At 41.8% G+C, this 16,802-nt stretch overlaps 1 protein-coding gene across 5 annotated transcripts in view; it reads right to left on the reverse strand.

Annotated features, from left to right (window-relative positions):
* The window catches only part of KMT5B (lysine methyltransferase 5B), a 53,607-nt gene that overhangs the window by 19,059 nt on the left and 17,746 nt on the right, over nt 1-16,802 (reverse strand). For 3 of the 5 annotated variants that reach the window (XM_027578376.2, XM_027578377.2, XM_027578379.1), the window contains 3 exons: nt 14,558-14,793; nt 8,355-8,502; nt 3,162-3,230 (listed from right to left, as the gene is read on the reverse strand). In XM_027578376.2, the coding sequence (XP_027434177.2) occupies nt 3,162-3,230; nt 8,355-8,502; nt 14,558-14,717 (377 nt within the window). In that variant the 5' untranslated portion in view covers nt 14,718-14,793. Of the gene's footprint in view, nt 1-3,161; nt 3,231-8,354; nt 8,503-14,557; nt 14,794-16,802 lie in introns of those variants that run through there. The other 2 variants (XM_027578378.2, XM_027578375.2) reach the window with 2 other exon arrangements.

Genomic DNA, 16,802 nt, shown 5'->3' on the forward strand with positions numbered 1-16,802 from the left:
CCACAGGATCTCACCACAGATTCTTTATTAGGTGCTATGTACACAGGTGGTGTGGAGAAAAATATGAGCGAAGACACGACCACTGCTCTTGAATGGAAAGCCCCTTTGGGACTAAGAGATACATACACGCATCCAATGGTTAAGCAAGGCATCGCTATGCTACTGCAGGTTAACAGGGCATAAACTACACACTATAGCACTCTCAGGTATGGAAACTAACGAAGGTGTAAGGTCTGTTTGGGAAGGGGTTTTGGATTTGACAGTGATGTGGGCAATGAGGAAAGTGGTGATTTCAGCTTTCTAAAGAAAAAGCAGAATATTACCCTAGGCAGGAAAGAATCAAAAGGCGGCAGGCAAAGTGAGCAGAAGTCTAAGCAGAGGATCTTAATGAGGGTGGATTCAAAGAGCCAAACAAGGGCTGAGGGAGTCAGCTTGGCCAGCAACATTGAGGAAAAGTACTAGAACAAGGAAGAGGAAAGACGTGAGCCCCTGAGTGGGGGGGGATGCTGTTTACTGGACAGGACCCATAGAGGACCTCCACTCTAGAAATGCAAGCGGACACCACTAGGTGGTGGACTAACTAGCCAAAGTGTCAATAAGCTGCTCACAACTAGTAAGCAGAACTATAAGAAAGACTCCAGGCACATCCTGGAGAGATCATATGAATAAACAGACAATGCCCTATATTATTTTCCATTTCAATCAATTAGCATACCAGCTCTCACAGGCAAGTGAGTGCAAGTCCTTTAAACAGTTCAGAAGGTCTTTAAGTTGTCAGAATACGGTGTCAGAGAACCACCATTAAAATGATCTAAAAAAAAAACACCTGCAGAATTGTGGAAACATCCATACTTCCACACAGATAGAATACTAAACTACTTACTTGCAGCCACCACAAGCGATTTTGTCAAGAGTGGGTTTCTTAGAAAACCTAAACCCTCCGTGGCGCAGTGCTACACTATGAGGCTCCCAGCACAGGAAGGACAGACCAGTCACCCCGGCAGCTGCCAGCTAAGGCCAGAATATGAAATGGTGGGAAACAGATAACCCATGTTTTGTGGAGGAAACAGAAAAGCAACAGTTCACTTATAGAACGAATATGGACTCATCTATGATGTTAAGTGGCTACAAAGCACAGAAAGAGCCAAGCCATCTTTCCAAGTTTAACATGGAATTGACTAACGGTGACACTGTGTTTTAAAATAACCGCATGGCCTGATGCGTTAGAAAAGCAAGCCAAAGTCAGGGCTAAATTCACCTAAAGCTCTTGAGAACATGTCAGAAAAATAAGCTGCAGACGTGGAATGGATGCTGCCTCTTCCTGACACCTTCTGTGCGCTCTCCACTTCCTGAAACACGTTCCTCCCTCTCTGAAAGTGCCTGTCAGCTCTCCTTAGTTTTGCTTACTCTTTGTTCATGATGCCAAACAATTTATATGCGAAAACCAACACAAAATAACCAACTGGCGACTTAGTAATATTCTGCCTTTGTTTCTGCTTTCCTGACTTCTGCTTCGAACACAAACAAAACCCCCGAAACTGTCCCTTGCTACTACTCACTGGCAAGAACCCCTATTTCACTTAAGATGTAATTTACTGTCAGAACTTACTGTCTCAGTTGGCTGCTATAGGCATGAAATGACAGTGAGGCAAAGGAGGAAGAAATGGTTCTGGGTGCAGACAGGAAGGGGTGAGACAGTTGTTTTCGACAATCCTACAGACGTACATCAAAATCACCTGGCCGACAGCTCAAGTCAAATCCCATTATAAGAGATAGTTCGGGGAGATAAAATTACTTAATAACATAAGATTGTTACAACTAATAGGGCCAGAGCAAAAAGGCACTGAAAACCCTGGAAAAAAGTGAAGTGTTTTTCTACTATTGAGGAGAAAAAGACCCTTTGTCCTCTCCTTAACCATAATCATTCTAAACCTACCACGCAAACTGCACAAAGCTATCCTCACACCATGGTTCTTAAAGCTCGAAGAATATTTAGGTTATGTGAAACGATGCTCCTGTTCCATAAATGAGGAAAACAAGGCCTAATGAGGGCTGTTAATGGACGGACTATTATTACCCGGCCTTGTGCCCAGTCCTACTCTCTCATGTAAGACTCTGAGGGTCCTCTGGTGTTTCATGATCAGAACAGGATTTGACTTGCGTTCGCCACCGAGCACAGCACAGAGCCCAGCCAGAGACTGCGAAAGGGGTGGACACAAATATATACTTTTGAATTTAGTATCTGGGAGGTAGCAATCAGCGTGGCAGGGGAGGCAAGAGACAGGAATTTGGCATTTCCAAATCAGTATGTCCCTCTTCCCCCTCTTAATACAAACTTTACAACTTTAAATAAACCAAACATTGTTCTCTTCCCCCACCTCTGATCAATGGCTGGTATAAGAAATACAAAAATATGTCACTTAAATCATTTATTATTAAAAAGGGCAGAAAGAAACATGAATTCACACTCCCACACACCTGTTCCCCACTCTTTCCAGAGACTGACTTCCCAGGGTTTCTTGCTATTTGGTTTTTCTGTTTCCAAACCCAAGTGGCCAGTGCGGCACTGAAGGGAAGCTGCGGATTTCTATTAGCTGTACTACTGTGCCCTTCCATTAGCATGTACACCCAAGAGCTGACTGGAGGGAGCGGGAGAGAGGAGGGGGACAGAAAAAAGGGAGCAAGGGAAGGAGAGAGGAAGAGAGAGAAAATGCTCAAATATTTAAGATATAAAATAAGAAGACGGTAAGGCAACATCGTGAACACATTTCCCCCTTTGAAGAAAATTCAGCTGCACACGGACAGTTGGTAGATGCTGAGGAATCATGCTAGAACCACAGCTCTTCATTCCTTCTGGACCTGAAAGGAGACAACCCCCAGACACATACCTGGCTGAGTCCTGCAATCAGTGCTCAGCTAATCCCAGGGAGTGACTCCTGATCTTTTGATGAATGCTTTCTCTTAAAATTACCCTGTTATGGAGTACAAGTGGTTTTTTAAATACAGCTATTACTAAGATCAAACTATTTTAAAAGGTTTGCAAAATGTTCTAAAAATCGTGTTTATGCTGACACCTCCAATTACTTAACACAAAAGAACATCATAAAGATTGAAACAGGTTAGCTGATATCTTATTATTGTTTGTAATGCACTCTACCTACCTCACAGGGTTGTTGTGAGGAAAACTGTCAGATTTTGAAAAATGCCTTGAGCTCCTCGAAGGAAAGGCGCTATATAAATGCAAAAACAAACAACAACAATAAAAACTATTTGTATAAGTTGTATTTATAACTTCTAAACAGACTTACAATATTAGTTGTCCCACAAGTCCTTAAAATGCTGTGACACTCAAGAGCTTTCTGAAGCCGTAGGCAGACTCAGCATAGTAACAGAGGCCAAGATGCCGAAATTCTCTTTCCCACACGACATCCTTTCCCCCTTGATCACATTAAGTTAGAAGGCCTAAAAATGTATTTGTTTTCTAATCAAGCACTTGAGTTTAAAGTGACATTTAAAGTGATTTATAAATTCATGCCCCATACTGGATATGAAAAATCAAATACATAAATAAGCAAAATTAAAAGCTGATGGTTACAACAGAAGGATGAGACAAGCCGAGTACAATTTGGATTAGAAAAATAGAGAAAAGTTCCAAAAATCCTGTGAGATAGCCGAACTGTGGAAAGAGCCAAGATGTCCATCGACAGATGAATGGATAAAGAAGATGTGGTGTATATACACAATGGAATATTATGCAGCCATCAAAAGGAATGAGATCTTGCCATTTGCAACGACATGGATGGAACTGGAGGGTGTTATGCTGAGTGAAATAAGTAAATCAGAGAAAGACATGTATCATATGACCTCACTGATATGAGGAATTCTTAATCTCAGGAAACAAACTGAGGGTTGCTGGAGTGGTGGGGGGTGGGAGGGATGGGGTGGCTGGGTGATAGACATTGGGGAGGGTATGTGCTATGGTGAGCGCTGTGAATTGTGCAAGACTGTTGAATCACAGATCTGTACTTCTGAAACAAATAATGCAACATATGTTAAGAAAAAAGAAAAAGAAGACAGCAGGAGGGGAAGAATGAAGGGGAGTAAGTCAGAGGGGGAGACGAACCATGAGAGACGACGGACTCTGAAAAACAAACTGAGGGTTCTAGAGGGGAGGGGGGTGGGGGGATGGGTTAGCCTGGTGATGGGTATTAAAGAGGGCACGTTCTGCATGGAGCACTGGGTGTTATGCACAAACAATGAATCATGGAACACTCCATCCAAAACTAATGATGTAATATATGGTGATTAACATAACAATAAAAAATTAAAAAAAAAATCCTGTGAGGACTCTTCCCGTTTCTCCATTGTGTTATTTCCTGCTCAGCGTCCCCCACTCCCCAGGAGACGGAAACCTCCCAAGTCATGCTGCCTACAACAAGGGGCATTATGGAAGGCATCCACCCCTGCTTTACACTCTCACCTGTCCACGTGCTTTTTAAAAAATCGGAGACATTAAAAAAAAAAAATCAGAGGCATAACTAGCAACTCTGTTCTCTGGTTAAAAGGAAGAATTTCATTTTCATAATGGACAGAAGTCAACTAAATCTAAATATTCCCCAATAAATTGAAATTACTACTGTGTTTATAATACCATTTCTAGATAGTCATGCTACAACTCTGACTTGTTTGTTTTTAAATGTAGGAATTTATCAAGACTAAAACATAAGCATTCATAATAGAGCTAGGGAAATTCTTAAACTGTTAAGTATCTATTGTATCTGAACATGGTTTCTGACGGCACACCGCAGGAAGTAGAGGGAGGGAAAAAGGCCTAAAACAGAGAAACTGAAAAAGGACAATCAAATTACAGATGTACAAACATGGGAACGAGGAGATGACTCCTACAAGTGACGGACAGCTTGGACAGGGAAGATCCAAGCTCCAGTCATGTCTTTCATACCCCAAAGAGAAGTCCATAAACTTTAATAATTTAAGAAACAGTCAAAATTATTCTAATGCAGCACCACTGATTTTCCTCATTTCCTATAAAATGTTATCTTTGAGAATGACGTAAGTCTACATTCTGATAAATTCTTGCTCAAAAGGTGAAGAATTAGAAGACACAGTTTTATTTTCAAGTTCACTAAGATTAAATGAACACATACGCCTTTCACTAAGATTAACAAGCTTCATTAATAAAACTTCTGTGTATTCCCTAACGGCAGCTTACAAAAGTCTGTTAAAAGACCTCTGCGGGGCGCCTGGGTGGCTCAGTCGGTTAGGTGGCTGCCTTCAGCTCAGGTCATGATCCCAGGGTCCTGGGATTGAGCCCCGCGTCGGGCTCCCTGCTTGGCGGGGAGCCTGCTTCTCCCTCTCCCTCTGTCTGCCACTCTACTTGTGCTCTCTGTCAAATAAATAAATAAAATCTTAAAAAGACCTTTGAAACGGGAGCGCCTGGGTGGTTCAGTCAGTTAAGCATCCGACTCAGGTCATGATCTCAGAGTCGTGGGACCGAGCCCCATGTCAGGCGCCATGCTCACTGGGGAGTCTACTTGAGGATTCGCTCTCTTCTCCCCCTCTGCCCCCTCACCCCACATGCACGTGCTCTCTCTCAAATAAATAAATCTTTAAAAAAAAAAAAAAGGCTTTTGAAATGAACACCTCTAGTAAAGGTAGACAGCGCTCGGGGACACAGCAGCATTGCCGGCTCAGCCACGCAGGCCCAAGGTGCTCTAGAAAGGGCAGAGCACAACCATCTGTGCCACCTACGGCTCCTCTAGGAACTCTAGGAGTAGGGTTACACGTTGTACTGAAAAATATGAGTGTTTTCTTCTGAATGTTTAATGGGGTTTAATGAATTTTAGATCCTGCATTTTAATTTAGGGCTATCTGGATACAGTAATGTCTTGAATTTTAATAATATTTGTGGAGTAACCCTGAAGTTTACATCTTAGGACTGCATGTTTTTATTTATTTTTTAAAAGATTTTATTTAGTTAGAGACAGAGAGAGCCAGAGTGTGTATGCGAGAGCACGGAAGGGAGGGGGGAGTGGGAGAGAACCTCAAGCAGATTCTGTGCTAAGTGCGGAGACCAAAGCAGGGCTCGATCCCACGACCCTGAGATCACAACCTGAGCTGAAACCAAGAGTAGGACACTCAAATGACTATGCCACGTGGGTGCCCCAGTTGCACATTTTTAAATGAGCCTAGGAAACTACTGATAAGGAACTTTTTATCCACTCATTATATCATAACAAAGCTCAGTAGGCCAGATGGCCTAGGACCTTGCTATTCTAAGTATAGTTGGCAGCTTGTTAGAAATGGAGCATCTCAGGCCCCAGCCAGCCCACAGCTACTGAATCAGAACCTGCATCTGAACAAGACTCCCCCAGTGACTCACATGTAAACTAATTATGGGAAGGAGTTGTCAAGGCGGACTTTTATTTAAAAATACGAGTTATTTCCTATTGCAGGAGCCACTAACAGGTACTGCTCATCTTTTGGAACAAAGAATGGCTGGGGGAGAGGGGACCGAATACACGGGAATTCTTTCCTACACCACTGAAAATTTTATTGTAATTCTGATGCAATGCTTCCTAAGATGGCTTACATGCTTCCATATATCAGTATACCAAGGCATAATGAACATGACCTCTTTCTTCTCTTGCTTCATGACTCCAGGTCATAATTATGGGCCTTTGCAGTAATACCCTGAGTATCTCTAAGACTATTATGTGAAAGTGAGTCACATTTCTTAAATATTATCAGGATCTCCTAGGAGAACGGGTGCTAGCCTCACTGGGGAAAGAAGGGAAATGGACTTAAAATAATGCAGACCAGATTTTAATTGGACACTAGGACATCCAGTCCTGCTGACTTTCCAGACAATAGTCATCCACCTGCCTACTTACAAAATTTAGGTTATCTATCCTTCCGATGGCAGGGAGCTACTTAAATAAGTTCTCAAGTCCACATCAACTTGTCACTTCATTTTATAGCAAGAAAAGACCTCTGATGACAGGAAACCACATGAAAATACCAAAGGCTCGGGGTGCCTGGGTGGCTCAGTTGGTTAGGCAGCTGCCTTAGGCTCAAGTCATGATCCCGGGGTCCTGGGGTTGAGCCCCACATCAGGCTCCCTGCTCAGCAGGGAGTCTGCCTCTCCCTCTGCCCCCTGCTCATTCCCATTCTCTCTCTCTCTCTCTCATTCAAATAAATAAAATCTTTAAAAAAAAGAAAGAAAGAAGAAAGAAAATACGGAAGGCTCATTTTTATCTGAATTATTTCTTTCTGGATTTAGAATATAATTGATAAATGAATCATACTGTCTCTTGTTTTCAATTCTAGCAAGGGACTGAATTAAAAGGGGAAAAAAATGGCGCAAGATTTCCTCTAGTCACCTTTACTCACCAATTCTTCCTTCCCCCCACTCTTGGTGATGAGTCACCTGGTGATCAAGTCCCTCTAGAGCTGTCATTGGCCCTGGAGCTACAAACACCAGTGCAAGTGTGAGGAAGGTGGGAGGGAGCAGGGCCCTAGAACTGGCTCGACATTCTCAGTCCCTGCTGTTACACTCTCCCACCAGCCTGGAAAACCCTCTGCCGCTCAAGTTAAGAGATAAAGAAAAGTCGTAAAGTTCCGACTTAGTGTCCGGTGGCAATTATGAAATTATCTAAAGGCCTTTTTTGGGGGAAAGATGATGTTTGAGAGAATATAATAGATTTCAGTAGTAATGTAATACTACGTCATACAGGTGCCTTCTTAGCGCAGTGGGCAGCGCTCAGTCTCATATTTTATACAGATGGCATGTGGTACTCAATAAAGCACTTATGCATCTCTTTTCTTATCTGTGTACTGAACAGAAGCACATCTTTAAAAATATTCACTCTTACCATGATTAGCTGAATCTCAAAGATTAAACATGATGGCAAAATTCTCTATATACAGTTGTAATTATTTAAAAGAAGAAAAGTCTACAATAAAATCATGAAAACATCCCTGATGTAACCTACTTTGAGCAGAAGAAAAATCATACACATTTTCAAGGTTTCACAGGATTTTTCTTTCAGCTAAGATAATTATCGTTAACATTTAAAATAAAATATGAGATGCTCCTCCAGCTTTATATTTTAATAGAAACAGCCTGAGATAAAATAAGAACACAAAATTAAAACTGACAAGACCCTTGGAGGAAGCTTTTGTTGCTTTTCTTCGCTCACATATAGAAAATCTTCTACAGCAAAGATCTTTCCTTTAATGTCATTTTAAATTCTGACTAAAAGTAAAATTAGCATCTCTTTTCTTAAATTCAACATCATCATCTGCTCCACTTCAGGATAAAGACTTACAATTACCTAGTATTCATTTTGTGTGTTTGAAAACCTAAATAGGGATCAAGAACCAAACTGGTCGCCAGATCATCATTCTCACAGAGTTCCTTGGCAGACATTCCAGAAGATGGTACATATCGACTCTGTCCTTCAAATCCCGAATTACCATTACCTATGAAAAGAAAAAGAAAGAAAAGTAACTCAAATAGAAAACTACTTGTATTTACCTGTTAAACCTTTAGCTTCACTGCTCTCTCAAGCTAGTAATTCAGAATGGAAATTACTTGTTTCAATCTGTTTAATTCAGAGCTGAGTGCCTTTTGCATAAACAGAAAGCCAAATACAGTAAATAATGGAGAGTATTTTGGTTAGTAGGGATGATACCAGGTTTCCCAAGAACAGGGTCTGACGAGGTGAGAGATCTTGGGCTCAGATGCCTTACTAGCCCCTTGGAGGAAGATGGGAAACAGGGGATGAGTGGATGCTCACTGCCACAGCAAGAGCGCATCAGGAGGCGTTCAGAGGGGGGAGGGGGAGGAAAGGAGCAGAGCACAAGCAGCGCTCTGCAGGATGTGCCAGAAGGGCGGACCTCAGGGATCAAAGGGAGCCCGAAGGAGATCACTTCGCCTTCCTGCTGGGGGGCAGGTGGATGAGAACTGTCCCCACTTTGCAGGCAAAGGGTTCAGAAACTCAACTAGAAGAGTTAGGTGGCAGAAGCGGGGAAAGCAGAGAGAATGACAGGCTGATTTCTAGCCTGTATGAAGCAAATTCTGAATGAATGCATAAAAATAGGGAAGTGCCAGAGATACCTAACTGAGGTAATCTGGTTTGGTGCGGAAGAAACGCAGCGCAAAGAGAGGACGGGAAGGCCACACTCGTCCGGGTGAAGTTTCAGTGGTGCTCAGCCACGTAGGTCAGCGAGAGTCTTTTCAGCCACGCCATTATGCTAACAGTATAATCTTAAACCTCTCACAATTAAGGTGTGGAGGAAGAAAGGACAGTGAGAGGTAACCTTCTTTTCTACGCTCTTTCAAAAAACAAATTAACACTCAACATCTGAGTCCCTATCAGAAGGTAAGTATATGTTTTGCAATCAAACCATTTGCACGTAGGTATGTAAAAGCTAACCAGGTTGGTATATTTTCTATTTTCTTCATTGAAATATAATTCACAAACCATAGAATTCACCCTTTTAAAGCGTAGTTTAATGGTTTTTAACGTATTCACAGAACTGTGTAGCCATCACCACAATCAATTCTGGAACATTTTCATTACCCCCAAAACAAACCCCATACCCATGAGCAGTCACTATCGATTTTCCCTTCCCCCAGCCGTTGGCAACCACTAATCTGCTATTTCTATGGAGTGGCCTGATCTGGAAATTTCATATCAATGAAATCAGACAGTATATGATCTTTTGTGACTGGTTTCTTTCAATTAGCATAACGTTTTCAGGGTTCATCCACGTACCATACAGCAGTACTTTATTCCTTATTACGGCCAAATAACATTCCATTGTGTGGATAGATCACATTTTGTTAGTTCATTCATCAGTTGATGGACACTGGGCTGTTTCCACTTTTGGGCTATTATGAACAATGTTTCTATGAACATTCATGTAGAAGTTTCTGTGTATACCTATGTCTTCCATTCTCTTAGGCCCATACCTAGGAGTGGAAGTGCTAGGTCATATGCTAACTCTTTGCTTAACCTTCTGAGAAACTGCCAGGCTGTCTTCCGAAGTGGCTGCACCATTTTACATTCCCACCAGCAGCGTATGATTGTTTCTAAATTCTCTACATCATCACCAACATCTGCTACTATCTGTCCCTTTAATTTGACACATTCTGGCGGCTGTGAAGTGGTAGCTTGTGGTTTTGATTTGCATTTCCCAGATGACTAATGATTTCAAGCATCTTTTCACGTACTGGCCATTTGTGTAGCTTGGAGAAATGTCTATTCAGATTCCTTTGCTCATTTTGAATTGGAGTTTGTCTTTTACTGCTGACTTGTAAGAGTTCTTTGTATATTCTAAATACCAGTCCTTTATCAGATACATGATTTGAAAATTTTTTTTTTCCCTTCTGTGAGTTTGTTTTTCATGGTCTTGATGTTTCCTTTCAAGCACAAAAGTCTGTAACTTTAATGAATTTCAATTTATCTTTTATTCTTCCTTTTGTTCCTTGTGCTTTTAGTGCCCTAAGAAACCACTGCCTAGGTCCAAAGTCATGAAAATGTATGCTTATGTTCCCTCGGAATTTTATACTTAAAGTCTCTGATCCATTCTGAGTTAATTTCTCACACATACTATGAGGTCGGGTCCAACTTCATCCTTTTACATGTGCATATCCAGTTTTCCAGCATCATTTATTGAAAGACCATTCTCTCCCCAATTTTCTTGGAATGCTTGTCGAAAATCAACTGGTTGCAAACATGAGGGTTCATTTTCAGACTCTCGATTCTATTCCATCGATATAAGTCTAGCCACATGCCAATATAACACTGTGGTTTTGTATTAAGTTTTGAAAATGAGAAGCGCATGTGTGCCATCTTTGTTCTTTTTCAAGACTGTTTTGGCTACTCTGGGTCCCCTGAATTTCCGTAAGAATTTTAGGACTGTCTTGTCAATTTCTCTGCAAAGGAGCCAACTGAGATTTTGATAGGGACGGTGTTCAATCTGTAGATCATCTGGGGAGTACTGCCATCATAACAATATTAAGTCTTCTAATCGATGAACAAGGGATGTCTTTCCATTTATTTAGGTCTTTTTAAATTTCTTTCAACAATGACTTGTAGTTCCCAGAGTGTAAGTTTTATACTTTTATCCTTTGCATATTGACCTATCCTGCTGAACTCATTTATCAGTTCCAATAGCTTTTAAGTGGATTCCTTAGAATTTTTTATATACACAATCATGGCATCTGCAGATTATTTTACTTCTTCCTTTCCAATCTGGATGTCTTTTAGTTAATTTTCTTGCCTAACTGCTGTGGTTAGAACCTCTAGCACAAGGCTTAACAGAAGTGGTAAGAACAGATATTATTTTGTTCCCGATCTCAAGGGAAAAGCATTTAATCTTTCACCATTAAATAGGACATCAATTGTGGGTTTTTGTAGATGTCCTTTATCAGGCTGAAGAATTTCCTTCTATTCCTGGTTTGTTGAGTGTTTTTACCCTGTAAGGGTCTTGTTGAATTCTGTCAAATGCTTTTTCTGCATCTACTGGAATGATCCTAGGGTTTTTGTCCTTCATGTTATTGATGTGGTAGTATTACATTAATTTTCAGGTATTAAGCCAACTTTGCATTCCTGGGATAAATCCCACTTGCTTATGTTATAGAACCCTTCCCACTTCTTGCTGGATTTGGTTAATATTTTAGTGAGGATTTTGTGTCCATATTTATTAGAGATATTGGTCTGCAGTTCTTTGGGTATTTTTTGCTTGTGATATCTTTGGTTTTGGTGGCAGAATAATAGTGGTCTCACCGAATGAGGAAGTGCTCCCTTACCTTCACAGTGTGTGAAGAATTGGTGTTAATTCTTCTTTAAATATCTGCCAGTATTCACCAACAAAGCCATCCAGGCCTGAGATTTTCTTAGCAGTGTTTTTAAAAAATTACTGATTCAACCTCTTTACTTGCTACAGGTTTATTCAGATGTTGTATTTCTTCTTGAATCAGTTTTGGTAGTTTGTTACTTTCTAGGAATTTGTTCATTTAATCTAAGTTATCTAATGTGTTGGTATCCAGGTGTTCAGAAAATTGAGTTGTAAACCTTTTTTTACTTCTGTGAGGCAGTAGTAATGTCCCCTCTTTCATTCTTGAAGTTTCTCTTTTTCTTGGTTAGTCTTGGGTAAAGGTTTGACAATTTTGTTGATTTTTTTTTTCAAAGAGTCAACCTTTTAGCTTTGCTGATTTTCTGTTGTCCTTCTACTTCTCTATTTGTTAAATTTCCACTCTATTATTTCCTTCCTTCTGCTTGCTTTGGGTTTAGTTTTCTCTGCTTTTTCTGGTGTTTTAAGGTAAGAAGTTAGGTTACCGATGAAGAGTGATCTTTCTTTTTTTAATACAGTTGCTCACAACTCTAAGTTTTCCTCTAAGCATTGCTTTAGCTGCATCCTGTTTTAGTATGTTGTATCCTCATTTTCAATCATCTTGAAGTACTTTCTCATTTCTCTTTGGATTTCCTCAACTCATTGGTTATTTAGGAGTGTGTTGTTTAATTTACACATATTTGTGATTTTCTCAAATTTCTGTTATTCACTTCTAATTTTACTCCATTGTAATCAGAGAACATATACACTGTATGATTCCAATCCTTTAACATTTATTGAGGCTTGTTGCGCGGCCTAGCCTATGGTCTACCCTGAAGAATGTTCCACGTGCACCTAAGAAGAATGTGCATTCTCTTGTCATTGGGTGGTACATCATACAGATGTCCATCAGGAAGAACTAGTTCAGGGTACTCTTTAAGTCTTTCTTCCCCGTGGATCTTTTGCATAGTTGTTCAACTCATTATTGAAAGTGGGGAACTGAAGTCTCCAAATTACTGCCGAATTGTCTACTTCTCCCTTCAGTTTTGTCCATTTCTGCGTCATGTACTTTGAGGCTCTGCTGTTAGGTGAAGTCACTGTAGTTACTGAGGATGGAGCACAACTTTGTTTTGCTTCATCGTCGGCTCTCACTTTGTACCATTCTTGTCCAGTGACATTCAACGTGACGCTGTCCATCTTCACATTTGCTGGATTTTCCCAGCCTGTCCTCAGAATCTGTCTACCCTTGGCAAAGTGTAGCACATGTAACGATCATTTTCTACATTATTATGTACCTCCAACAATAAAACTAATTAAGACCTTTTGCTCTATGATGCACAAAAGGAGGCCAACAGCCATTTGAAAAAAACAACCAAAAACAACCAAAAAAAAGTTGCCTAATTTACTGACCAGAGCCAATACCACCTGCTACGGTCACCAATTTCTCATTTGCTTCAGGTTCCCATCACATGCTCCAGGGTGAGCAGGTGTCCGTGAGGAGGATTCTATTCAGTCTTGGGCACTCTCTCTAACTCCTATCCCAAGCAGGGCTTTCTGCCTAGTTTTTTACAGAAACAGTGACCTGTGCTGATATGGAAATGTTAAGCGCAGCCTGGGCCTGATAAACTGCATGAACCTCTAAAGAGTAGGAAGGTCATCAGTCGGAACTGGTGCAATCTATCTGAAACTGCTGCAAGTCCCAGGAAAAGCCAACTCTACTCAGGGCAGGGAAACTGCAACATAAACTAAAACTATTCTGTAGGGGGGCTAAATTAACCTCAGGAGGGGAGCCTGGGTGGCTCAGTCGTTGGGTGACTGCCTTCGGCTCAGGTCATGATCCCAGGGTCCTGGGATCGAGCCCCGCATCAGGCTCCCCGCTCCATGGGAAGCCTGCTTCTCCCTCTCCCACTCCCCCTGCTTGTGTTCCCTCTCTCGCTGTATCTCTGTCAAATAAGTAAATAAAATCTTTAAAATAAATAAATAAATAAATAAACCTCAGGAGAAGCAAGAACTTAGAAAGCTATCCTCCTCAACATGGCCGAAGGCGGTTGGGTATCTTCATCTAGCTGCCTACCTAGGTTCACACTTACCCTGGGGCACTTTCCTGCTCTCAAAAGAACTACTTCCTGAACTCTTAACAGAAGCCTCCTTCTCACCAAGAGGTAGGAAGGTAAAAAAGTAACTCATTATCACCAGTGCTCCAGTGTCAGGATAAACGACTGTTCACCCCGTAAAAATAGAAGAAATGGCAACAATTTGGGAAGCTGCCCTAAATTCCACTTCTCCTGTAGAGATGACTTGATTATTCATGTTGCTAAGTTTTCAAAGGAAGACATACCTATACTTACATCAGATGTAAAAAATATGGTTTGAACTTATAGGAAATCCAGTGGCAGCACTTTAATATTTTTTACAGAACAGATTAAGCACTCAGCTATACATTCTACAAAATATAACTTAGGTCATGGATATAAGAGCATAATTACAGTTATCATATTAAGCATTAAACTAGAGGTGTGTGCATCAGATGAGAATGAGAACTGTTATAACTTTGAAAGGATAAAAAACACCCCCCTGTTAACTGTGAGAACATGAACAAGTGTTCGGAAAACAACAGAGACAGAATATATGTCACAAGCCGCAAAGAATTACTGGCCAGATCACAAGGAAAAGGAGAGTCGCACTGTGTACATACATCTGCTCGACCTCCTCTCAACTGCGTGTTTGCCAGCCTTCGTGGCCTCCTTCCCCGCGTGCTGCAATTTTGATGGACTCTGCTGATGGTCATTAGACAACTTGCCTCCACTCCTCCTGCCATTCACCACCATGTTCTTGGATTCTCCCAACCACTTCATGCCCACAGACCGCCTGACCCAGGTGCATTGAGTCGCTCTCTTCAGATAGCTCAGAGAATAATTCCAACGTTCTCTCCTGACAGAAACAAAATACGGAAAAAACCAGGAGGTAAATACATAAAAGACCATACTACCTGGACCCTTGAGAAAGATATAAAGTATTAAGTCTTTGGTGCTGGGAGCCGTGGAGGAGCAGCAGGGCCACAAGGAGGGAAGAACGGGAGCAGCCAAGGCCCAGCCGCCGCCGTGGGCGCCCCACCAAGCACACCAAGTCCGTGCAGAGCAGATCCAAGGTGTGCCACAGCGCTGCTCAAGGTCTCCAAGGACAAGCGCGCCCCCAAGCTCATTGAGGAAAGGGTGGGGCCACACATCTGTGCCAAGAGGAAGCGAGAGGAGCTGAGCGACTCCCTGGCAGCCATGAGGAAGGTGGCAGCAAGGACCGAACCCCACCCCTCTGTATGTCATAAAGCCTTTTTTTGGGGGGGGGGAGGTAATTTAGTAACTAACATTTCCACTCTTTAAAGACCACTTGGCGCCCCAAGTCATCCAGTGTCATGCTGAGGTCTCCAGCACCCCCAGACTCTGAGGGGAGCTCACTCTGCCGTGCACATTGCTTGTGCTGTGCGTAGAGACTGGTAAATAGTAAATGCTCCATAAGTACTTACCTTTCAGTTACCAATAAGATTCATTTTGCACCTTGTTATGTTGGTATTTAGGTACACCTCAACAATCTGCTCAAATGACATGTTTTGGTAACAGTATATTAACTGTGAGTAAACTACAAGGAAGTTCTCTCTTCTGTTATGAGGAAAGCTTAAGAAAAAGTATCTAAGTTAAGCTTTGTCTTTTGTTGTTAATTTGAAGTCAACAGTCAAGGTTTTTCAGAGACTGATATTCAAATATCAAAGTATTGCCCACCATGAAATGTCTGCCTTTGTAATAGCAACAAAAATTGAGAAATTAGGGCGCCTGGGTGGCTCAGTTGGTTGGGCGACTGCCCGGCTCAGGTCATGATCCTGGAGTCCCGGGATCGAGTCCGCGTCGGGCTCCCTGCTCAGCGGGGGAGTCTGCTTCTCCCTCTGACCCTCCCCGTCTCGTGTTCTCTGTCTCTCATTCTCTAATAAATAAATAAAATCTTTAAAAAAAAACCTGAAAAATTATATTTACTAATATAGAGATATCCTTCACCATCTGAATTTTAATTAGCTGAATTTGGGAACTGAATGATTTGGATAGTGAGGGATGCTTGTAATTTATAAGGACCTTTGGAAGTAAGGGTATAACGGGTTACATTTTGCTGGTAATGGAACGATAATAGGGATGTCCATAGCATCACCTCATTATGGAATTATGCTTTATTATAAACCAGACTAAAAGAGTTTCAGGATAAGAAAGTGCAAACACATAGAACTTCAGAGCTAAAGGGGCTTTAAGACCCTAGTACAACTCCTTTGATTTGCAGATGGAACCACCACCACAGAGGCTGAGAAGTCCCATGGCCCAGGCCACACCATCGGGCTGGGGCAGAATGAGGAGAACCCAGCACTGCTGCCTGAGGGTCTCTCACTACCCCATACAAAGGCCAATTTCCCTTATTTTTTAAAAACACAAATGATACATTATTTTGAAGTACTTCTAGAAATGTACACCTGGTCATAACTTTAATTTTAGATACCCAACAAAAATACAAAACATTAATTTTTAAAAAATCCTTATTTATTTTAGAGAGTGCGTGCATGTGTGCAAGTCAGGGGAAGGGCAGAGGGAGAGAGAGGATCCAAAGCAGACTCCCTGCTGAGCGCAGAGCCCAACGCGGGGCTCGTTCCCACGACCCTGAGATCATGACCTGAGCTGAAACCAAGAGTAGATGCTTAACCGACTAAGCCACCCAGGTGCCCCGGAACTACTTTCTGTACTGTTTTAAACTGCAGAATACTAAAGTCATAACCTGACCTCTTCAAGTCCGCTTCTTTCTCAAGATGCCTCTGCTGTTCAAGGCAGTGACTGAAGCCCCCGCCTGCACAAAGACTTGGCTGGAATCACAGCCACTATCGACAGCAACCCCCCTACCACCTGCCCTTCTGC

The sequence above is a fragment of the Zalophus californianus genome, chromosome 11 (genome assembly GCF_009762305.2).
Source record: "Zalophus californianus isolate mZalCal1 chromosome 11, mZalCal1.pri.v2, whole genome shotgun sequence".
NCBI lineage: Eukaryota > Metazoa > Chordata > Mammalia > Carnivora > Otariidae > Zalophus > Zalophus californianus.